Source organism: Saccoglossus kowalevskii, chromosome 12 (genome assembly GCF_978046115.1).
Source record: "Saccoglossus kowalevskii chromosome 12, keSacKowa6.1, whole genome shotgun sequence".
Classification (NCBI taxonomy): Eukaryota; Metazoa; Hemichordata; class Enteropneusta; family Harrimaniidae; genus Saccoglossus; species Saccoglossus kowalevskii.
Genome location: NC_140652.1, coordinates 16,128,053 through 16,153,197, shown reverse-complemented (window position 1 = coordinate 16,153,197; position 25,145 = coordinate 16,128,053). Strand labels below are relative to the sequence as shown.

Genomic DNA, 25,145 nt, shown 5'->3' with positions numbered 1-25,145 from the left:
TCTCAGATTTGTTCATTTTGTAATGATATCTTTAATTCTCTAATTTTGGTGAATATTTTTGTCATTTTTGGTAAAAAGTGATATTTTCGACTTCTTGTTAAAAACCGCAAGTGCAATTGCTTTGATATTACATATATAGGTACTACATGTGGACCTCTCTCAGAATTGTTCATTTTGTAATGATATCTTTAATTCTCTAATTTTGGTGAATATTTTTGTAATTTTTGGTAAAAAGTGATATTTTCGACTTCTTGTTAAAAACTGCAAGTCCAATTGCTTTGATATTACATATATAGGTACTACATGTGGACCTCTCTCAGATTTGTTCATTTCGTGATGATATCTTCAATTCTCTAATTTTGGTGAATATTTTTGTAATTTTTGGTAAAAAGTGATATTTTCGACTTCTTGTTAAAAACCGCAAGTCCGATTGCTTTGATATTACATATATAGGTACTACATGTGGACCTCTCTCTCAGATTTGTTCATTTTGTGATGATATCTTCAATTCTCTAATTTTGGTGAATATTTTTGTAATTTTTGGTAAAAAGTGATTTTTTCGACTTCTTGTTAAAAACCAAAGTTCAATTGCTTTGATATTACATATATAGATACTACATGTAGACCTTTCTCAGATTTGTTCATTTCGTGATGATATCTTCGATTCTTTAATTTTGGTGAATATTTTTGTCATTTTTGGTAAAAAGTTATATTTTCGACTTCTTGTTAAAAACTGTAAGTCCGATTGCTTTGATACTATACATATTGTTCATTTTCTAATGATGTCTTCAGTTCTTTAATTGAAATGTGCATTGCTAACAGCGGAGCTATCTCAGCCGATAGGCTGCTTGTTTAAATTTTTGACATAATAGTCAAATTCAATTTGGTTACATGTCTTCATTTAAAGTTTGAAAAAAATATTTAAAAAAAATTTCACTTTATTATTGGGCTATGGGAAAGTGAACAATAACTTGGTTATGGGAATAGTAGTGACAATTATTTAGTATAGCGAGTGTTTTTGTAATGTTTATACAGGTCAACTATATTTAGATTTATTTATTAACACAGAAAAATAACAACATAAAAAAAAGATAAAAATTTGAATACAAGGAATGTATTACTGGCTTAGTTCATGTAGGTGCTGCTGTCTTGTATTAAAACAGTTTTTTAAATATTGCGCTAAAGGAATTAACATTTCCTCATCACTTAGTAATGATATGAATTTATTTTCATTACTAAATTTGTCAAAATTTGGTATACATTTATTAGCTACAATGTAAAGTTTCAATCTTATTTCGTTGTAATGAGGACAATTTATTACAAAATGTTGTTCATCTTCAACATGGTCATTGTCGCACATATTGCAGACTCTGTCTTTAAAATCCAATCCTGTATGCCGGCCTGTTTCAATTTTCAGACAGTGGTTGCCAAGTCTAATGGGAATGTGTGTCAGTGTTATTTGAGGACAAAAACGTGTGTTCATATTCAAAGATGATGTATGCACCAATCAAATTCATGCATTTGGATTCACACACTGCATTCTATGAAAAACTACTAATACTCAATACAAAGTGTATTTCCATCAACTCTTTACTATAGCAGTAAGAATACACACAAAGATTTAAACAAAAATGTACATATAAGAAACTAGTAATAAAAATAATCTACAAAGAAAAGTACAATTGATCAGCTGCATTTGGTTTGCAATGTACATGTAACCATAGAACATTTAATTTACACATAACAACCATGTACTGTAAAATACTTTATTTTAGCTGGAATTTATTTTCGCTGAAAAGTTTTTTTAAGTGTTTTGTATGGAATTTATTTTCACTGATTTGTGACGAGTTGAGTGTAAATTATAGAAATAAAGGTGTATTTGCTGGATTTTATTTTCACTGAATCATTCCTTCAGCGAAAATAACGAAAATTAAATTCCAAGTGAAAATAAAGTATTTTACAGTATCTCAGTATTCCCTTTGGAACTGAACAACTTAGTGGGGTCACTGACCTATTTGAAGATCACTGAGCAACTTGGTGAGGTCACAGAGTGACTTGGTGAGGTCACTGAATGACTTAGTAAGGTCACAGAGTGACTTGGTGATGTCACAGAGCAACTTATTGAAGATTTCAATTATCAGACCAGGTTGCATGTGATTCAAATAATGGAATTAATTTTATTTTATTAAACAATTGTTTTTATTGTGTTCGTTTTATTAATCACTAGTTGTAAAATGATAAGATCTACTTGGATGACTTTAGTCAACCAATCTTGAAGCGTTATACAAAATGACCACGATCTGTGAGCATAAAACTCTGTAATGGAAGCACTGAATGGTGTTTTCAATACAAGATTAGAACAAGTTTATTAATTTGTAATGGTCTTACTGGGGCCTTCTCGATAAAGAAAAATTAAAATCAAACATTGACCTTATAATAAACTTGAAGCGGGGGAGTCGTCACCTGCGCATGCGTCAGATGGCCATAGCGTGTAATTGTTTACAAACAAGCGTCTACTCATGAACCTTTGAGTTTTTAGCGTGTGTTGTTATCGTCGCTTGGGACTCAGTTCCTGCACGTGCACAGGTGACGACCCTCCCGCTTTAAAAATAACATAAAAATACATGAACAAATAAACCAAATAGCCCAAAACAAAGGTTTGCAATTTAATCCGATTGCAACTGTTGTATATACAGGTATCTACTATGTCATTTCTTGGTCACCTTGTACTGCATCACATCACATGATGTACAAACAACCAATCATGATTTGTGTTACAAAGTGCACATGCAGAACAATTCAGTTTGGTCGTTTTAAGGTAAAATTTAATTGGTTTAATAATTTATCAAAAGGGAACATGAGTTTCATACAGCTGATGCAATTACCGGTACATGATATGATACAAATAAAAAGGCGTTACCCCGGTAATCTTTTGAACACTATATTGACAACTTTTGGGGACAATGACAAAATAAATCGTCATGGTTAACGGATTTTGTTCAATATATCCACTAGGTTCAAATTTAAAAGAAATTATCAAAAATACATTCAAAATGAATAAAATAAATGATGGCATTTAAGGGTTCAACTGCATGTATATACATAATATTGCTATAGTGTGTGATCATCAGAAGAATTTGACCTGATAAAATATGGTTTGACGGATATTGGTGCTTAAGTAGCAATGGTTCATTTTATTTCAGATAATGAATCCTGATTTTGCAACATATGAAACAAAATTATTGTTTGTGATTGAACCAGTGAGGAGGAACACCATGCTACAAGCACTTAATGAACTAAATATGAAAGATTGTATAAAGCTGACACCACTGTATATCAATTAGCTTCTTTGCAAAATAAATTATTTTTGAGTTTTGCTCATACTTGGGAATTTTTTGTAGTAAATAAATGTAGAATAGAAGAAACAGAGGCCTACTTTTGAAGCCTTTATTGCAATATTATGAGAGCTTTCATGCAATAATCAGTCTAATCTGCATATAATATGAATAAAATAACTAAATATCAATTACAGTATTTACACTACGGCAAACCATGTTTATACAATGATACACAATGTATATACTACAATATGGCCATTATATACTATGATATACAAGGGTATAAAAATGCATTATGATATATATATATATTTAATGTCACTATGTCATGTATATACCATGGTGGAATATTACACTGTGGTATCATGGTGTATTATTAATATACTATGACATGCTTTGGTATATTACACATACACTATGTTAAGCCATGTAAATACTATGATATATTATATACCGAGGGGGTATATATATTATTTTCTATGAAATACTGTGTATATATCATGATATACCAGGTATATCTCATGGAAAGCCAAACTATTTAAAAACAAGGAATAATGTACTCGGATAAATATGTATAAATATAAAGCTTTAGTTTTAAATAGATCATATGCCCTAGCACAAAAAAAAAACTGCCTTGCATGGCATACCTGCAATATCAATCAATCAAATAAAATATTTTATTGCTCAATTGTATTCAACTGAATTAGCTAAAAGGAAGTTGTACTAACTCAGCTATAATACATAACATAATTAGTGTCTACCAAAACATACTACAAATTTACTTTAGAAACTTTAGCTGACTCAGCCAGTTTTTTTTTCATTGATAATGATGGCAAACTTTAGCTGACTCAACTGTTTTTGCAATGAAACTTTAGCTGAATCAGCTGTGTTTGCATTGATAATAGCAAACTTTAACTGACTCAACTGTTTTTGCATTGATAATAGCAAACTTTAGCTGACTTAACTGTTTTTGCATTGATAATAGCAAACTTTAGCTGACTTAACTGTTTTTGCATTGATAATAGCAAACTTTAGCTGACTTAACTGTTTTTGCATTGATAATAGCAAACTTTAGCTGACTTAACTGTTTTTGCATTGATAATAGCAAACTTTAGCTGACTTAACTGTTTTTGCATTGATAATAGCAAACTTTAGCTGACTCAACTGTTTTTGCATTGATAATAGCAAACTTTAGCTGACTTAACTGTTTTTGCATTGATAATAGCAAACTTTAGCTGACTTAACTGTTTTTGCATTGATAATAGCAAACTTTAGCTGACTCAACTGTTTTTGCAATGAAACTTTAGCTGACTCAACTGTTTTTGCATTGATAATGGCAAACTTTAGCTGACTCAACTGTTTTTGCATTGGTATGGCAAACTTTAGCTGACTCAACTGTTTTTGCATTGATAATGGCAAACTTTAGCTGACTCAACTGTTTTTGCATTGATAATGGCAAACTTTAGCTGACTCAACTGTTTTTGCATTGATAATGGCAAACTTTAGCTGACTCAACTGTTTTTGCATTGATATGGCAAACTTTAGCTGACTCAACTGTTTTTGCATTGATAATGGCAAACTTTAGCTGACTCAACTGTTTTTGCATTGATAATGGCAAACTTTAGCTGACTCAACTGTTTTTGCATTGATAATGGCAAACTTTAGCTGACTCAACTGTTTTTGCATTGATAATGGCAAACTTTAGCTGACTCAACTGTTTTTGCATTGATAATGGCAAACTTTAGCTGACTCAACTGTTTTTGCATTGATAATGGCAAACTTTAGCTGACTCAACTGTTTTTGCATTGATAATGGCAAACTTTAGCTGACTCAACTGTTTTTGCATTGATAATGGCAAACTTTAGCTGACTCAACTGTTTTTTGCATTGATAATGGCAAACTTTAGCTGACTCAACTTTTTTTGCATTGATAATGGCAAACTTTAGCTGACTCAACTGTTTTTGCATTGATAATGGCAAACTTTAGCTGACTCAACTGTTTTTGCATTGATAATGGCAAACTTTAGCTGACTCATCTGCTTTTGCATTGATAATGGCAAACTTTAGCTGACTCAACTGTTTTTGCATTGATAATGGCAAACTTTAGCTGACTCAACTGTTTTTGCATTGATAATGGCAAACTTTAGCTGACTCAACTGTTTTTGCATTGATAATGGCAAACTTTAGGTGACTCAACTGTTTTTGCATTGATAATGGCAAACTTTAGCTGATTAGCTGACTCAACTGTTTTTGCATTGATAATAGCAAACTTAAGCTGACTTAACTGTTTTTGCATTGATAATAGCAAACTTTAGCTGACTTAACTGTTTTTGCATTGATAATGGCAAACTTTAGCTGACTTAACTGTTTTTGCATTGATAATGGCAAACTTTAGCTGACTCAACTGTTTTTGCATTGATAATGGCAAACTTAAGCTACTGTATAATTTAAAGCAGTACAATCATGCAGTGTGTGTTCAAATTTCAGGTGAACAAACAATATTTTTTACACAATTTGTATGTGTCGTCATGGGTCCATGTCAACCTGGATGCGACACGATGACACTTTAAAGGATGTCAGGCATCATGGTACATATTGCTTGATAGGAGTTGCGTTGCACAAACACAATGCACATGAAATTGTATGTTCACACAAAATTCAAACATCCAGTTTTTGATGACCACGAGTATCATACCAGACATCTTACTTTCAACTGATCACACATAAATTAGGTAATGACGTCAATAATTCGTGTCAGATTTGTTGGTGCTTGATCATCAATGATGACTGCAGACTCCAACTGAGAGATGATTGATGGAGACAGAGGATCGTCGTCATGGTGAACTTTCATCCAAGGTTTACCTGTAAGATCAGTTAGATGAAAAATCAATTATTGACAAAGGCAGAATGATTGCTAAGAGTTCAGGGACTAAAACCTCAAAAATAAATTTTATTTTAAAACCAGGAGAAATTCATTTTCATAAATATCAGTTATAGTATTTTATTTGAATGAATTTTCTGAGTGTGAACAAATTAGGATAAATATCTTCTAATCAGTAGACTTTTAGCCTATTTTGGAAAATCAAAATAAAACAAAGAATGAACATTTGAAAGTAGCCCTGAAATAAACAAATATTGTTCTGTTGGGCTGTTCTATAAATGCACACTCATCATAAATTGTGCATCCTTAGTTTATAAAAAATTGTTTCTGTATCAGAGATAGCTAGTCTGGAAAGGAGTGTAAAGTATACAGGACATTGTGTGAGACATACTGAAGAGATTGTGTCAGACCTGATACTATGGCTGCCTTTAGATCTCTGGTTGGCATAAAAGCAAATTTGTGAACATGGAAATATTAGATTTGATTCAACTGCAGATATTCATGGACAACATAAAGATATCAATTCAGATCATGGTGGTGCCCAATCTAGTTTGGAAACGTTACCATCTGAAAGACCTTGGTTCCTATAATATTGCATATTTTCTAGTACATTTAATTGTATGACTCTCATTTTCACATGTTCCAGACAGTGCTGGTACATCTTTCATTTAAATATAAGGCTGAGACAAATTTAAAAAATAATACAGATACCTTGTTCTATCGCATTTCCAATGCCTACAATTAGTTGACAGCCAACACTATGATTGACATCGTCTCCACTCTTGGCTCTACCAGCTCCTAAGTCCAGGCACACCTTAGCCAATACCATTGCATCTATGCTGCTAACAAATCCTACCAAAATACAATATAATCAGTGTTTATGCTACATGTATGACAAACACTTTTTATTATTTATTGAAAGGCACAGATAATTAACAATTCAAAAAATTAAAACTTGAGGGCCAAGACAGAGAGAGAGAGAAAGAGCCAATGGAGATACACATGGCTGGCATGACTATCATAACCCAATCTATTTCAGAATTATTATTTTAAATTCAACTCTAGTCCAATCCCACACAATCCAGTAAATCCAACTCAATCCTAGCTCAATCTGACCCAATCCAGTCCATTTCCACTTATTCCAGTTCAATCCCACACAATCCAGTAAATCCAACTCAATCCTAGCTCAATCTGATCCAATCCAGTCCATTTCCACTTATTCCAGTTCAATTCTAAACAATCTAGTACAATCCAACTCAATCTATTTTAATCAACCAAAATCCAACCAAATCCAGTAATCCAACTCAACCCAGTAATTAACCCATCTCAATCTATTAATCCAAAACAATCAATTCAACTCAATCATGATATAATAATCCAACTAATTTTCTTTCAGTTCAATCCCACCCAATTTAATAATCCAACTCAATCAAGATTAATCTAACTCACTTCAATAAAACTAATCAAGTAATCCAAATTCAATCTACCTTCAATCCAGTTGATTTCAATTTATTCAACTCAATTCAGTTCAATCCCACATAATTCAGTTCAATCCAACCTAATCCAGTCCAGTCCAACTTAATCCAGTAATCCACCTTAATCCCAATAATCCAACTTAATCCAGTTCAATCCTACACAATCCAGTTCAATCTAATTCAATCCCGTAATTAATCCATCTCAATCCATTCTTCCAACACAATCAATTCAGCTCAATCCAGTAATCAAACTAAATCAAGATACTATAATCCAACTAATTTTTATCCAGTTCAATCCTACTCAATCTAATAATCCAATACAATCAAGATTAATCTTACTCAAATCAATCCCAATCAAACCCTCAACTGTCCTCTGAAATGGCTGCTACTAATTTGCCTATTATGTAATCAGTAAATTTATTGTATGCCAAGAAGACAATTAATTGTACTCTTTCTGTCACTCAGTGTTCAAAATATAATATTTATCCTCCAATGTAATGATCACAATTGGTCTAGTATCTAGTATCGCAATTGGTGAAGAATTGGTTAGTGCTTCGTCAAGTGCTAGAAACTTAGGTGTCTTGTTTGATTCGCAGCTGTCTATGGAAACACACATTTCTACTATTTGTAGATCTGGATATTCCCATCTAAGAAATATTAATCGTATTCGTAAATCATTATCCCAATCTGATACTGAAAAATTGGTACATGCTTTCATATCTTCTCGCTTAGACAGCTGTAATTCATTATTGTCTGGTCTCTCTGTAACTAAGATAAAAACTCTTATTTGTGTACAAAATGCAGCAGCCCGCCTTGTCACTCGTGCTCGAAAATATGACCACTGGCACATTACAGACATTTTTATTAAACTTCATTGGTTACCATTTATACAAAGAATCAATTTCAAATTACTTTTACTAGTGTATAAATCTTTGTACGGTTTTGCCCCAAATTATCTATGTGAGTTAATCGAATTTTATGTACCGAGTCGTAGTTTAAGATCTGAATCGAAGTTTCTTATTAAAACTCGTCAGATGTGTAGTAAAAAGTCCAAGGTGTTATACAAAGACTGTGCTTTTGAAAATTTAGGTCCTAAACTTTTTAATGAATTACCTCTGTCTGTTCGTTCTAGTCCTTCAGTAGACATTTTTAAATCCAGACTGAAAACGCACTTATTTAAATGTGCTTTTAATATTTGACTGATTGTTTATTGTATCAGCGCCTTTGATCTTCATATGTTGGAATTGTTGTACTTAATTAAATAAAGTTATTATTATTATTATTATTATCACCCACTAACCACAACATATTGCAGACATCCTAGACAATTCAGCTTTATACAATTAGAATACTGTTGTTATTGTTAGTCTGGCAATGTGTGATATGGTCTTCACACTGTTTAGTGTTTTTTATAAAGATATAGAAGATATATTTTTAGAAGATATAAAATAAAAGTGACTCTTTTTTTAGTATATTTAATCAAAGACGGACAATATTAAGTATGGAAGTCAATTTTGGAAACCCGCTGAATCCAATTCAATCCAGTTCAGTCTGATTGTATCTGGTTTAATTCAGTACAATCAAGTTGAATCTGAATTAATTCAGCTCAAACCAGTTGAATCTGGTTTAATCCAGCTCAATCCAGTTTATATTCACCTGTTTTACTACTCTTGATGTCTGTGACATATTTAGATTTCCGCAGTACACACCATGGATCATCAGCACATAACTTATTTGCAACATCTTCTTTCACACCTTGTGATGTTATCATATCCTTGAATTTTTTTAATGCCGCTCCATTATCTATCACTTCCTGGAGTTTAGTATTCCCTTCTTCAAAAGAATTAACACGTCCAGCAGTGAATAACAAATGGCCGCCTACAAAAACATAGTTAAACTATCACTACCTTGCTCAAGAATGTATGTTAAGGTTATCAAATATAATATAAGGAAACAAGGTTAACAGTAGCTTTTAATTGGATATGGTTTTTAAATTAAAAAAACAATTACCTAATTTGCATACTAATTCCATCAAGTCATCAGGTCCATTTCCTTGGAGACAATGAATTGATTCAGCTACTTCCAATGCGTTGCCAACATGGAGTCCTATTGGATTGTCCATTTTTGTCAATAATGCTATTGTTTTTATTCCCAACCCATTACTAGCGGTCACCTATAAAAACAATAGAATTTAATTTCATGAAAGACAAATTATCACAAATCTGGAAACATTTGTTAGTAGGAAAAATAGTGACCATGAAGGCTTGAGCAGCTCTTGTGTGCTCCTCCGTGTTTGGCTAACCATTTACCTGTACCAACAGTGATATCAGTAAGCGAATGCGTATTTCAATAGACACTGAATAACACCAGAAGATACCCGAAGCTGTCTTTTAGCAAGAATTATGCCAGGCAGAAGGAAAAATTTGCGAAATTTGAGTGGTGCACGTTCGTTGACGCCATTCATTACCAGTCCTGTAAATGTGCCACGTGGGTCATCCCCACCTGCTGCCGGTGAAGACAAAGCCAGCGTGAGTACTACTGCTTCTAGCAACGATACTGAGGTCGGAAATAATGAAGATTTTCAAACATTTGTGAGAAATGCGTTTGAACGTTTAGAAAAAAAAATCGAAGAAGGCGTACATAAGCAGATTAGTGTTACAAGCAGGGTGGATACGATTGAAAAACAGCAGTCCGAAGTTGAAAAGTCTGTGGAATTTCTGCACGACAGTGTTGTGCAGTTAAACAAGGATAAAATAGCATTGGAGGAGAAAGTTAGAAGGATGGAAGAAGAAATTTGTCACCTTAAAACCGAAAATAAAGAGATTAGAGAAGATGGTATCCGGCAACAAAGATATTCAAGGAGTTATAATTTACGTTTCGGAGGGGTGAAAGAAGCTGAAAACGAAAACTGTTTACAAACTATTGCCAACATATTATGTGATCAGTGTGGTTTTGAAAATGCTAAAGATATGCTGGAAAACGCTCATAGAGTCCCCACAGTTAAACGGGCAACTACCAATGCGGATCCGAATAGACCTGCTCGCCATATTATTGTCAAGTTTTTGCGTAGGCCTCAGCGTTTGGAGGTGTTCAAAAAGGCGAAAACGTGTCTCCGTGGTAACATATTCGTGACGGAAGATTACTGCCAAGCCGATTATAAATTAAAGCGTGGGTTGAGATCAGTAATGGAAAATGCGTATAAAACGGGACAGAAACCATACTTCAGTAATGGTCGCTTATTTATTAACGGTAAGCTGTATGTGACAAATAATTAAATTAAGAATCGTTATCTGTGCATTGTTACCACTGCTGATTTGATTTTGGGGACAAAATACAGTCCTCGCTTTGTATGGATTTTATTATATTAATTACCGGACGGGTGTAATTATTATCACTGCTGGTTTGTTTTACAGTATTATGTTTAAATTTTGCCTAGCGGATGGATAGTTAAACCCATTCTATTCTTTAATGCTTTGGGTTTTTCTCTTTTTGTTTTATTTGTTTTTGTTTCGTGGGTGTCTGTGTTTTATTATCAGAGTATTTTTTTATGAAATATGTAATCATTGTGACTTATGCCAGAATTGAATTTTATCTCATTCAATGTACGGGGATTACAGGGATATAAAAAGCGAATGAAAATTTTCAGCTGGATTAGGAACTCGAAAGCTAATATTATTCTGCTTCAAGAAACGCATAGTCTAGAAAAAAATGATCATTTGTGGTGCTCACAGATTAAAGGTAATGTGATATTTTCTCATGGGACGGGGGGATCAAGGGGTGTCATAATAATTATTAGAAATATAGAATGCGAGGTGAATAGTGTTATTAGGGATTCAGAGGGTCGTTTGCTAATTATTCGGATAACCATTGAAGATAATAATTTTCTTATTATAAATACATATGGCCCGAATTACGAACTTGATCATTGTAATTTTTTAAACATCGTTAACAAAAATCTACACAAAATGAATATTAACCCTGATACTCAAATAATTTGGGGAGGTGACCATAATTATGCATTGGATATTATTTTGGATCGTAAAGGGGGGAATCCAAGAGTATGGCGGCGATCATTAGATTGGTATAATAAACTAATGGAAAAATTTAGCCTCATTGATATCTGGCGTATACAAAACCCAAACTCTCGTTGCTTTACATGGAGTCGTTACAGACCTGAACTCATACAGAGTAGAATCGATTATTTTTTGATTAGTGAATCATTGCAATCTTCTGTATTATCTTCTTCAATGAAACCAGGATTGAAGTCAGATCATTTGGCAATAACTCTCTCCATTTCAATAAAAACATCAAAACGAGGGCCCTCATATTGGAAATTTAACTCTAGTTTAGTGAATGATAGCGTGTATATCGAACAAATCACATACAATTTTCCATTATGGTTACAAAAATATAACAATCTGAGAAATCCCCTTCTAATTTGGGATTTAATGAAATTTCGTATAAGGGGTCTTACAATTACCTATTCAAAGAAAAGAGCTGCAGAAAAAAGAAAGAAGATTCAGAAACTAAATGTTGAAATACTAGCCTTGGAATTGGAATACAATTCGGATCCATCGGAACAGTTGTTGGATAGGCTTGAAGGCAAAAGAAAATCACTAGAAGAAGAATATGACTATATAACGGAAGGGTGTATAATTAGGTCGAGAGCAGATTGCTACGAATTTGGGGAAAAAAATTCAAAATATTTTTTAGGCCTAGAAAAGACTAACCAGACTAAAATTCAGATAAATAATTTAATTGATATATCAGGAAATATAATACATGGGGAAAAGAATATTTTATCAGAAATCGGGAAATTTTATTCAGAATTGTTCCGATCAAAAGTTGTGACTGATAATACAAACATTGAGACATTTTTGAACCCATTGAGACTTCCCCATTTAAAAGAATCTGACAAAAATTTGTGTGAGGGTCCAATTACATTGAAGGAAGCTTACGAGGCTCTGCAAAAAATTCCAAATAATAAAACACCGGGGAATGATGGTCTTAGTGCCGAATTTTATAAAACATTTTGGGCTTTGGTGGGACCCTGTGTGGTGAAAGCATTGAATTATGGGTATGAGGTGGGTAAATTATCAATTACACAAAGACAGGCAGTGATATCATTACTCCCTAAAGAAGGAAAGGACCTCAGATACATTAAAAATTGGCGCCCCATATCGCTGTTAAATTTGGATTATAAGATTGCGGCTAAATGTGTTGCCTTGAGAGTGGAGAAAGTATTACCCTCCCTTATTTCTGAACTCCAGTCTGCTTTTGTTAAAGGTAGATATATAGGTGACTGTGCACGTCTGATAGATGACCTTATGAACTACACAAAAGACAGGAATATACCTGGAATTTTATTTTGCATTGATTTTGAAAAGGCATTTGACTCTTTGGAATGGCAATACATTTTTGCTGTTCTAAAGAAATATAATTTTGGGGAGTCATTTATTAACTGGATTCATTGTTTCTACTCTGATATCTCAAGTTGTGTAATGAACAAAGGCTTTTCAACTGGGTATTTTAACATGAATCGAGGTGTAAGACAAGGTGACCCTTTATCTCCTGCTTTGTTTATTTTAAGTTTGGAACCTTTACTAAATGCTATATCTGAAAATAATAAAATAAATGGTATTCAGATTGGTCCAAATCAAGTGAAATACACTGCTTATGCAGATGATCTCACCACTTTTGTTAGAGACTTGGCTTCTGCTACGGAACTATTTAGCAAATTGGACTGTTTTAGTACTGTATCTGGGCTGAGGGTAAATGCGGATAAAACGGAAGCAATGTGGATATAAGGTAGCTGGAGACACCGAAAAGACGAACCTTTAAAATTAAAATGGTGTTCAGATTGTGTTAAAATTGTCGGTATATATTTTTCATATAACGATGATCTTGCGACTTCAATGAATTGTGAAAAATATCTTGTGTCAGTTGGAAAGCTTTTAAAATTTTGGGCTTGTCGTAATTTATCTTTACTCGGTAAAATACAAGTTATTAGATCCTTAGCTATTTCCAAATTACTGTATACGTTTAACCTTATTTCCGTTCCTAAATCAGTATTAGTTAAACTCAACTCGATGTTTTACAATTTCCTCTGGAACGGTCCTGATAAGATCGCCAGAAACACTGTGATTGGTAATATGTTAAAGGGGGGTTTGGCTATGCCGGATTTATTGAGCATGTGTGTTGGAGCAAAAGCAAATTGGGTTAAAAAGTTTTTTGATAAAAATTACCATCCATGGAAACAAGTTTTTGATTGGTATCTTAATTCGGTAGGTGGAGCAAATTTGTTGTTCCAGTGTAATTTTAATAGGGAAATGTTACCGATAAACTTGCCACCCTTTTATGAGTCTGTTCTTCATGCATGGTCGTCAGTAAATTTACATAAACCCCCGGAAAATCTTCAAGAAATCGCAAGTGAGATTATTTGGAACAATCAAAATATTATTATTCAAGGAAAATCTATCTTTTATAGGGAATTGTATAACATAGGTATAGTTTATATTACGGATTTATATGATAAGAATGGTAAAATTCTGTCTTGGGATCTATTGGTTAATCGTTTGGAAGGCACGACAATTTTTTTAAAATGGTTTGGTCTTGTGGATGCAATTCCGAAAACTTGGCATATTAAACGTTCTTATGTTGTTAGACCCACTCTCCCGGTAAGTGTCCCTAGTGATGGTAAAATTATAGTTATTAGCAAAATGTCTACGAGAATATTTTCCCAAATACTAGTTAAAAGGAAATTTTCCCCCCCGAAAAGCGAAATATACTACCAAAATTTGTTTCCTACTATAACTTTAGACTGGAAAAAATTGTATGCACTTCCGTACAAGGTTACAATAGAATCTAAGTCACGTGCATTTTATTGTAAAATTTTGAGAAATATTCTATATATTAATTTTATTTTATTTAAAATGTCCCCAGCTTATGCATCATCTCCCCTGTGTACTTTTTGTAAAAAAACAGATGAAACTTTACTACATTTATTTGTAGACTGCCAATATTCAAAGGAGCTTTGGGGTAAAGTATTTCATAACTGGGGCAAATTTTTAAATCTAAACAGTCTGCCAGATAAACATCAATTACTACTTGGGGATGGAAATTTTAGTACTATTACAAATCAGGTTATATTACTTGCTAAACGGGCTATATACACTGCTAGGTGTCAAGATACCTTACCCAGTTTCATAGTATTAAAACATTTAGTATTGAATATTTATAAAATTGAAAAATATATTGCAACTCGTAAAAATATTATGGAGCATCATGTCAATAAATGGAGTGATTTTCCAGTCGAATAGGTCAAATTTTATGTACTTTACCTTACTCTGATAATTTGTTGTATTTGTGATTGTGTTGTACTTGTTGTTCTGTTTCCTTTTCATGTATTGTTAATTGTATAAGAATAAAAAAAAAAAAAAAAAAAAAAAAAAAAAAAAAAAAAAAAAAAAAAAACATTTGTTAGTAGGAAAAATAGTGTTTATTAGGTAGGGAGTGACTTTAACTGCAACAAACATGTCATGTTAATCTCTTTCTTATTATTTTTGTGGATAGATTATTTTCTATTATTATACATCTGTCACCGTAACACCATAAGTTACAGCATGCCGTAATTTTGCGGTATTGCACTGGGTATTTTCATCCTACCATATTAGCAAAATATTCCAAATAGGGAAGGATTACACACGCAAGCGTCCTCTAATAATAAAAACAAACATGGCTGCCACCAGGGTTTGACAAAGAAGTTCTAAATCTGTTCTGAACGTTTTGGGTTTCGGCTAAGGTTCGGTTAATGTTATTAGGAGCATACTACAAACTAATGCACTCGGACAGTAAGCGTTCGCATCGACCTCAGTCGGTCAATACTCCTGCTGTACTGTCTTCGTGCATACTTTGAGGTATCCTTGTATTAACCTCATATTATTGATTTACCTGTAAACAAACTTACCATACTTCTCGCTAATTCTTCTGCTTTCTCTTGTGTTGTCATAAAAGCAGCTTTACCACATTTCACATCCAGTACCAAAGCAAATGGACTTTCGGCAGCTTTCTTACTAATTATTGAACCTTAAAAAAATGTTTCATTGTTAGTAATGTATGCCCTCTATGGTGAAACTATTGATACTTTTGTTCTCACGAGAGCTAAACTAATCAAATACCTTCAATGAAAACAGTTTGTGTAGCAATAGCATTTCTTTCCTTGAGCAAAATTAATCAAATCCTATTCATTATTTGCTAACATGGTGAAAATGTTGATACTTTTGTATTTGAGCAATTTTGAGTTCAAAATGTGTACTTCAAAAAACTAAGGATAAACTTCACCAAATAGACAAGTTTATTATCTGCAAGATTCAGATATTGCGCTCGATAACACTATATAATCATGCTTTTCGTTAACCAAACCAGGAGTGCATTTAAAAAACTTTCAAGGATGTTCTTGTAGGGGTGTTAGGGTGTTGGCTAACAATGCTATTAGCTGAACCACAGAACCAACAACAATTTTTTTTTGTGTCGGTTTGTGTTATTGGATGCATCCCAGATACTGTGCACCCTCTATGGTAAAATTATTTTTACTTTTGTTTTTATGAAACAAATTAATCATGAGTGCCTCAACATAATTTAGGATTTAGTAAATTGCAAAAAAAAATTTTTGGAGGATTCCATACTTGATAATGATTCCTTACTTGTTATTAAAGGTGTTGATGGCACTGTGCCCGTCACATCTCGGATAGAGTACAGTATTTTATCAGCAGGCACTAGATTTTTAGATTGTCCTACAATACAACAACCGACTTTGTCCAATATATCAGTCATCTTTTCTGGGGATAAGGATACTTGAAAACCCGGAATAGATTCAAGTTTATCAAGAGTTCCACCGGAAAATCCCAAACCTCTTCCAGATATCATGGGAACCTATAACATTTAAAAAAAATAAAATACAGTGAGTCAGTGGAATTAGATAAGATTAGTTTTAGTTGACCATTATTGAGGAAAAATTAAGGAAAATAAAACAAATTTACAACAAAAATCCACAACTTTTCAGACAAAAGCAAGAAAAATTACAGCAACACAAATTTATAAAAAAAAACATGAACCTTAAAACAAAGGAAAGAATGAATATAATTCATACAATTGTTTTACCTCCCCCCCCCAAGTTCCTATTTGTCGACCCCTTAATAGCACAGTGTTTCAGTGGAACACCCTAACAGTGACAGATTTTTGCGAACACCCCCTCAAGTTTCTAATGGTCAACCCTTGATAGCATGGTTTTCAGTGGAACACCATAACAGTGACAGATTTTTTGTGAACACCCCTCAAGTTTCTAATGGTCAATCTCTTGATAGTATGGTGTTTCACTGGCACACCCTATTTGGTTTTGTAAAACCTCACAATAATTTCTTAGAAGTAATACTAGCACTTCTTTACTACTTTCGCTTTCTCTTTCAGTTGATGCAAAACAGCATATTCACTTGATTTCAAATTTTGCATTAACTTGATTGGTTTTAATTAATTAACTTTTATTATGCAGTTAAACTAACATAATTATTTTTTAATTATGTTGAATCTACTCTCTTTTTAACGGCTCTTAACAAATAGAAGAATAAGAACTGAATTTCTAATTACCTCATGAAATAATACAATTATTTTACATTGGTAAATTAATCTATATTATTCTGTAGTTATTTTTTTCAATTTCATATCTTATAATTACAGGTATTGTATTATTAACAAATTAAATTCATCATACTGTGGAATACTTTATTTTCGCTGGAATTAATTTTCGCTGAAAAGGCTTTTTGGGCGTTTTGCCTGGAATTTATTTTCAATGATTTTTGATGAGTTTAATGTGAAATATAGGAAAAAAAGTATATTCGCTGGATTTTATTTTCACGGAATCATCCCTTCAGCGAAAATAGTGAAAATAAATTCCAAGCGAAAATAAAGTGTTCTACAGTACCGGGTACATACTGTATTTCTTTTATTAGTTGCTCTTACATAAATTACAATACATTCTATGATCAAAACAAGTAATGTTTTAATAACTCACAATACAATAGATTTGATTAAAATTTCATGTAGAAATATACTCATATATACATATATATATGTCATTATTTAATTTTATATTTTGTTATTGTTATTTTTGTTTAATTATGATTTTTTTTTTTGGTTTTACTTTGACTATTTTTTTTATATACAGTATCTTAATTGTTGAAGCAAGTAGCCAGCATGTGATATAAAAAAAAAAACACGTAAAAAAGCATGTAAAACCATGAGTTCCCTATTTGCATCACAATTTCAAAAATTAGTCCTGTTTATAGTCTGCACTTTCTTCCAGAAGATTGGGACAAAAATAGCCAAATTTTTTGAGTAAAAACTGAAATTGAATCAAATTTTTTTTTTTTGGCTTGCAAATTCAGGTTGATTTTTCAGAAATATTGAAAAAGTAAAGACAAATTAGCTCGAAAAAATCTGGAGGTGAAAAAATTAATCAGATTGCATAAATGCCTGTTTTATATTGTGCTTCTGTTGGAGACGATATACAGTATATACTTGTCAATTTGTCCTTTTTCTACATTCTTATATCATTTTTGTTTTGATATATCGGTAGGTGACTTAAAATGGGACTGCTAAAATAAGGTTATTATAGGCTGGTAGTGGTAGACTATAATAAATTATGCCTTTAAATATTATTAATTGATTTCATTCATTTGCGAAACACATGTATGTTTCAGAACTTATGTTGATTCAGATTTAAACTATACCCCGGTAATATGAAAGGCTTTTAATAAATATACTAAACAATTTACTGTGTTAAAGAATAAAAGTCACTATATAAAAGGAGGTCTCCATGACCTTGAATCTGCGTGTCATTGAAAAAGCTATAAACTACTTAATCTACACAGACAGAACGTGACCTCTGACCAAATTCATTATTAGATGTGCCAGAAATGTTTAAAATGTCTGGAGAGAGATTTATGACTAGACGAATATATTTAGTTTGCAGACATGACCCAGGGTAATACTGTGATAGTATTCAGTTTGCAGACATGACCCAGGGTAATACTGTGACAGTATTCAGTTTGCAGACATGACTCAGGGTAACACTGCGATAGTATTCAGTTTGCAGACATGACCCAGGATAATACTGTGATAGTATTCAGTTTGCAGACATGACCCAGGGTAATACTGTGACAGTATTCAGTTTGCAGACATGACCCAGGGTAATACTGTGACAGTATTCAGTTTGCAGACATGACCCAGGGTAACACTGCGATAGTATTCAGTTTGCAGACATGACCCAGGGTAATACTGTGATAGTATTCAGTTTGCAGACATGACCCAGGGTAATACTGTGATAGTATTCAGTTTGCAGACATGACCCAGGGTAATACTGTGACAGTATTCAGTTTGCAGACATGACCCAGGGTAATACTGTGATAGTATTCAGTTTGCAGACATGACCCAGGGTAATACTGTGATAGTATTCAGTTTGCAGACATGACCCAGGGTAATACTGTGATAGTATTCAGTTTGCAGACATGACCCAGGGTAATACTGTGATAGTATTCAGTTTGCAGACATGACCCAGGATAATACTGTGATAGTATTCAGTTTGCAGACATGACCCAGGGTAATACTGTGATAGTATTCAGTTTGCAGACATGACCCAGGGTAATACTGTGACAGTATTCAGTTTGCAGACATGACCCAGGGTAATACTGTGATAGTATTCAGTTTGCAGACATGACCCAGGGTAATACTGTGATAGTATTCAGTTTGCAGACATGACCCAGGGTAATACTGTGATAGTATTCAGTTTGCAGACATGACCCAGGGTAATACTGTGACAGTATTCAGTTTTCAGACATGACCCAGGGTAACACTGCGATAGTATTCAGTTTGCAGACATGACCCAGGGTAATACTGTGATAGTATTCAGTTTGCAGACATGACCCAGGGTAATACTGTGATAGTATTCAGTTTGCAGACATGACCCAGGGTAACACTGTGATAGTATTCAGTTTGCAGACATGACCCAGGGTAATACTGTGACAGTATTCAGTTTTCAGACATGACCCAGGGTAACACTGCGATAGTATTCAGTTTGCAGACATGACCCAGGATAATACTGTGATAGTATTCAGTTTGCAGACATGACCCAGGGTAATACTGTGATAGTATTCAGTTTGCAGACATGACCCAGGGTAATACTGTGATAGTATTCAGTTTGCAGACATGACCCAGGGTAACACTGCGATAGTATTCAGTTTGCAGACATGACCCAGGGTAATACTGTGATAGTATTCAGTTTGCAGACATGACCCAGGGTAATACTGTGATAGTATTCAGTTTGCAGACATGACCCAGGGTAACACTGTGATAGTATTCAGTTTGCAGACATGACCCAGGGTAATACTGTGACAGTATTCAGTTTTCAGACATGACCCAGGGTAACACTGCGATAGTATTCAGTTTGCAGACATGACCCAGGGTAATACTGTGATAGTATTCAGTTTGCAGACATGACCCAGGATAATACTGTGATAGTATTCAGTTTGCAGATATGACCCAGGGTAACACTGCGATAGTATTCAGTTTGCAGACATGACCCAGGGTAATACTGTGATAGTATTCAGTTTGCAGACATGACCCAGGGTAATACTGTGATAGTATTCAGTTTGCAGACATGACCCAGGGTAACACTGCGATAGTATTCAGTTTGCAGACATGACCCAGGGTAACACTGCGATAGTATTCAGTTTGCAGACATGACCCAGGGTAATACTGTGATAGTATTCAGTTTGTAGACATGACCCAGGATAATACTGTGATAGTATTCAGTTTGCAGACATGACCCAGGGTAATACTGTGATAGTATTCAGTTTGCAGACATGACCCAGGGTAATACTGTGATAGTATTCAGTTTGCAGACATGACCCAGGGTAATACTGTGATAGTATTCAGTTTGCAGACATGACCCAGGATAATACTGTGATAGTATTCAGTTTGCAGACATGACCCAGGGTAATACTGTGATAGTATTCAGTTTGCAGACATGACCCAGGGTAACACTGTGATAGTATTTAGTTTGTAGACATGACCCAGAATAATACTGTGATAGTATTCAGTTTGCAGACATGACCCAGGGTAACACTGTGATAGTATTCAGTTTGCAGACATGACCCAGGGTAACACTGTGATAGTATTCAGTTTGCAGACATGACCCAGAATAATACTGTGATAGTATTCAGTTTGCAGACATGACCCAGGGTAATACTGTGATAGTATTCAGTTTGCAGACATGACCCAGGATAATACTGTGATAGTATTCAGTTTGCAGACATGACCCAGGGTAATACTGTGATAGTATTCAGTTTGCAGACATGACCCAGGGTAACACTGCGATAGTATTCAGTTTGCAGACATGACCCAGGGTAATACTGTGATAGTATTCAGTTTGCAGACATGACCCAGGGTAATACTGTGATAGTATTCAGTTTACAGACATGACCCAGGGTAATACTGTGATAGTATTCAGTTTGCAGACATGACCCAGGATAACATTGTAGACTAGTAATCTGTTGGCAGACATGACCCATGAGGGTAAGACTATACAAAGGTAGACTGCTATAGCGTTTCATTTGCAGACTATCCCAGAGCATCACTGTAGTCTAGTAAACTGTTTGCAGACATGACACAGGGTATCACTGTAGTCTAGTAAACTGTTTGCAGACATAACCCAGGGTAAAACTGTAGACTAGTAATCTGTTTGCAGACATGATCCAGGGTAACACTGTAGATTATTATACCTCATGACCATGACAGCCAATCAGATTACCGTATTAGAGGTTAACATTTTTGTATGTTAACCTCTTGCCATAATTGTATGTTGACCTCCATCCGGGTACCTTCCTCTTCAATTTACCTGATTTACGACAATAACTTGTCAGGGAGCACAATACGCAGCAATATTTGTGAACTGATTGGTTTGCCAGGTTTACGTTCACTATATGACTATCTTATTGGAGAGAAAAACTAGGATTTTGTAGCGATATCTCGTGATTTTTAGTCTAGCTTGTCATGCGTTCGCCGGCACGCTCAGCTACGCGATTTTGAAACATTCGATCTGCAATTGCGTAGTTCGTCAACCTAAATAATCTGAGAGTTGTGGGCTTTGCTGTGTGACGGCATCATTTTGTTTGATTTTGTTACGTATTTTGCGGGTTTTGACAGTATATTGACATATTATGTACAGTGTATTTGTTGGAAGAGAATGGTGTTGACAAAAACCAATACTCAAGCAATGTGCATGATCCGTGTGCAGCTTGTTTCATTGTTCTACATGTAATGCAAACTGGAACGCAATGTAGCTGCGCACAGGATATGGCACAGGATGTTGTTGCATCAATTCTTCGTCCGGCTGAAGCTGTTGAAATTTAAGTTTATCAAAACTACCATGAAAGTAAAAAGGCATCCATGATAAAACCTGAAGTACATTAAGAAATGTAGCTCTGATAAAACTTAATTGAATTCATTCACTGTTCTTGAACTCATTCAACTTGTATATTTGTGTTCATACATGCATTCAGATCTACAAGCGTGAACTTAAGTTTGCCATGATTGAGTGCCACAATTTCTGTTTTTAGATTTATTCGATTTAATAATACAAATGTACACCTCAACAGAGGTGGACATACAGTTTTAGAGACCCTCAGCTTCGCCTCGGTTGACAATGAGCTCTTTGGGTCGCTAAAACTGTATGTCCACCTCTGTTGAGGTGTACATTTGTATATTAGTATTCAGTTTGAAGACATGAGCCAGGGTAACACTGTGATAGTATTCAGTTTGCAGACATGACCCAGGGTAATACTGTGATAGTATTCAGTTTGCAGACATGACCCAGGGTAACACTGTGATAGTATTCAGTTTGCAGACATGACCCAGGGTAACACTGTGATAGTATTCAGTTTGCAGACATGACCCAGGATAATACTGTGATAGTATTCAGTTTGCAGACATGACCCAGGGTAACACTGTGATAGTATTCAGTTTGCAGACATGACCCAGGGTAACACTGTGATAGTATTCAGTTTGCAGACATGACCCAGGATAATACTGTGATAGTATTCAGTTTGCAGACATGACCCAGGGTAACACTGTGATAGTATTCAGTTTGCAGATATGACCCAGGATAATACTGTGATAGTATTCAGTTTGCAGACATGACCCAGGATAATACTGTGATAGTATTCAGTTTGCAGACATGAGCCAGGGTAACACTGTGATAGTATTCAGTTTGCAGACATGACCCAGGATAATACTGTGATAGTATTCAGTTTGCAGACATGACCCAGGGTAACACTGTGATAGTATTCAGTTTGCAGACATGACCCAGGGTAACACTGTGATAGTATTCAGTTTGCAGACATGACCCAGGATAATACTGTGATAGTATTCAGTTTGCAGACATGACCCAGGATAATACTGTGATAGTATTCAGTTTGCAGACATGACCCAGGGTAATACTGTGATAGTATTCAGTTTGCAGACATGACCCAGGGTAATACTGTGATAGTATTCAGTTTGCAGACATGACCCAGGGTAATACTGTGATAGTATTCAGTTTGCAGACATGACCCAGGATAATACTGTGATAGTATTCAGTTTGCAGACATGACCCAGGGTAATACTGTGATAGTATTCAGTTTGCAGACATGACCCAGGGTAACACTGTGATAGTATTTAGTTTGTAGACATGACCCAGGATAATACTGTGATAGTATTCAGTTTGCAGACATGACCCAGGGTAACACTGTGATAGTATTCAGTTTGCAGACATGACCCAGGGTAACACTGTGATAGTATTCAGTTTGCAGACATGACCCAGAATAATACTGTGATAGTATTCAGTTTGCAGACATGACCCAGGGTAATACTGTGATAGTATTCAGTTTGCAGACATGACCCAGGATAATACTGTGATAGTATTCAGTTTGCAGACATGACCCAGGGTAATACTGTGATAGTATTCAGTTTGCAGACATGACCCAGGGTAACACTGCGATAGTATTCAGTTTGCAGACATGACCCAGGATAATACTGTGATAGTATTCAGTTTGCAGACATGAGCCAGGGTAACACTGTGATAGTATTCAGTTTGCAGACATGACCCAGGATAATACTGTGATAGTATTCAGTTTGCAGACATGACCCAGGGTAACACTGTGATAGTATTCAGTTTGCAGACATGACCCAGGGTAACACTGTGATAGTATTCAGTTTGCAGACATGACCCAGGATAATACTGTGATAGTATTCAGTTTGCAGACATGACCCAGGATAATACTGTGATAGTATTCAGTTTGCAGACATGACCCAGGGTAATACTGTGATAGTATTCAGTTTGCAGACATGACCCAGGGTAATACTGTGATAGTATTCAGTTTGCAGACATGACCCAGGGTAATACTGTGATAGTATTCAGTTTGCAGACATGACCCAGGATAATACTGTGATAGTATTCAGTTTGCAGACATGACCCAGGGTAATACTGTGATAGTATTCAGTTTGCAGACATGACCCAGGGTAACACTGTGATAGTATTTAGTTTGTAGACATGACCCAGGATAATACTGTGATAGTATTCAGTTTGCAGACATGACCCAGGGTAACACTGTGATAGTATTCAGTTTGCAGACATGACCCAGGGTAACACTGTGATAGTATTCAGTTTGCAGACATGACCCAGAATAATACTGTGATAGTATTCAGTTTGCAGACATGACCCAGGGTAATACTGTGATAGTATTCAGTTTGCAGACATGACCCAGGATAATACTGTGATAGTATTCAGTTTGCAGACATGACCCAGGGTAATACTGTGATAGTATTCAGTTTGCAGACATGACCCAGGGTAACACTGCGATAGTATTCAGTTTGCAGACATGACCCAGGGTAATACTGTGATAGTATTCAGTTTGCAGACATGACCCAGGGTAATACTGTGATAGTATTCAGTTTGCAGACATGACCCAGGGTAATACTGTGATAGTATTCAGTTTGCAGACATGACCCAGGATAACATTGTAGACTAGTAATCTGTTGGCAGACATGACCCATGAGGGTAAGACTATACAAAGGTAGACTGCTATAGCGTTTCATTTGCAGACTATCCCAGAGCATCACTGTAGTCTAGTAAACTGTTTGCAGACATGACACAGGGTATCACTGTAGTCTAGTAAACTGTTTGCAGACATAACCCAGGGTAAAACTGTAGACTAGTAATCTGTTTGCAGACATGATCCAGGGTAACACTGTAGATTATTATACCTCATGACCATGACAGCCAATCAGATTACCGTATTAGAGGTTAACATTTTTGTATGTTAACCTCTTGCCATAATTGTATGTTGACCTCCATCCGGGTACC

The 25,145-nt window shown here is 34.7% G+C and overlaps 1 protein-coding gene across 1 annotated transcript in view; it reads right to left on the bottom strand.

The window, feature by feature from the left end:
* Positions 1-5,175: 5,175 nt before the first annotated feature.
* LOC144348207 (thymidine phosphorylase-like) overlaps positions 5,176-25,145 on the bottom strand; it is a 28,915-nt gene continuing 8,945 nt past the window's right edge. Inside the window, exons 3-8 of the mRNA XM_085506451.1 lie at positions 16,396-16,624; positions 15,660-15,778; positions 9,704-9,866; positions 9,350-9,571; positions 6,930-7,070; positions 5,176-6,199 (exon numbers count right to left, since the gene is read on the bottom strand). Coding sequence (XP_085362577.1) covers positions 6,066-6,199; positions 6,930-7,070; positions 9,350-9,571; positions 9,704-9,866; positions 15,660-15,778; positions 16,396-16,624 — 1,008 coding nt within the window. The 3' untranslated portion in view covers positions 5,176-6,065. The remainder of the gene's footprint in view (positions 6,200-6,929; positions 7,071-9,349; positions 9,572-9,703; positions 9,867-15,659; positions 15,779-16,395; positions 16,625-25,145) is intronic.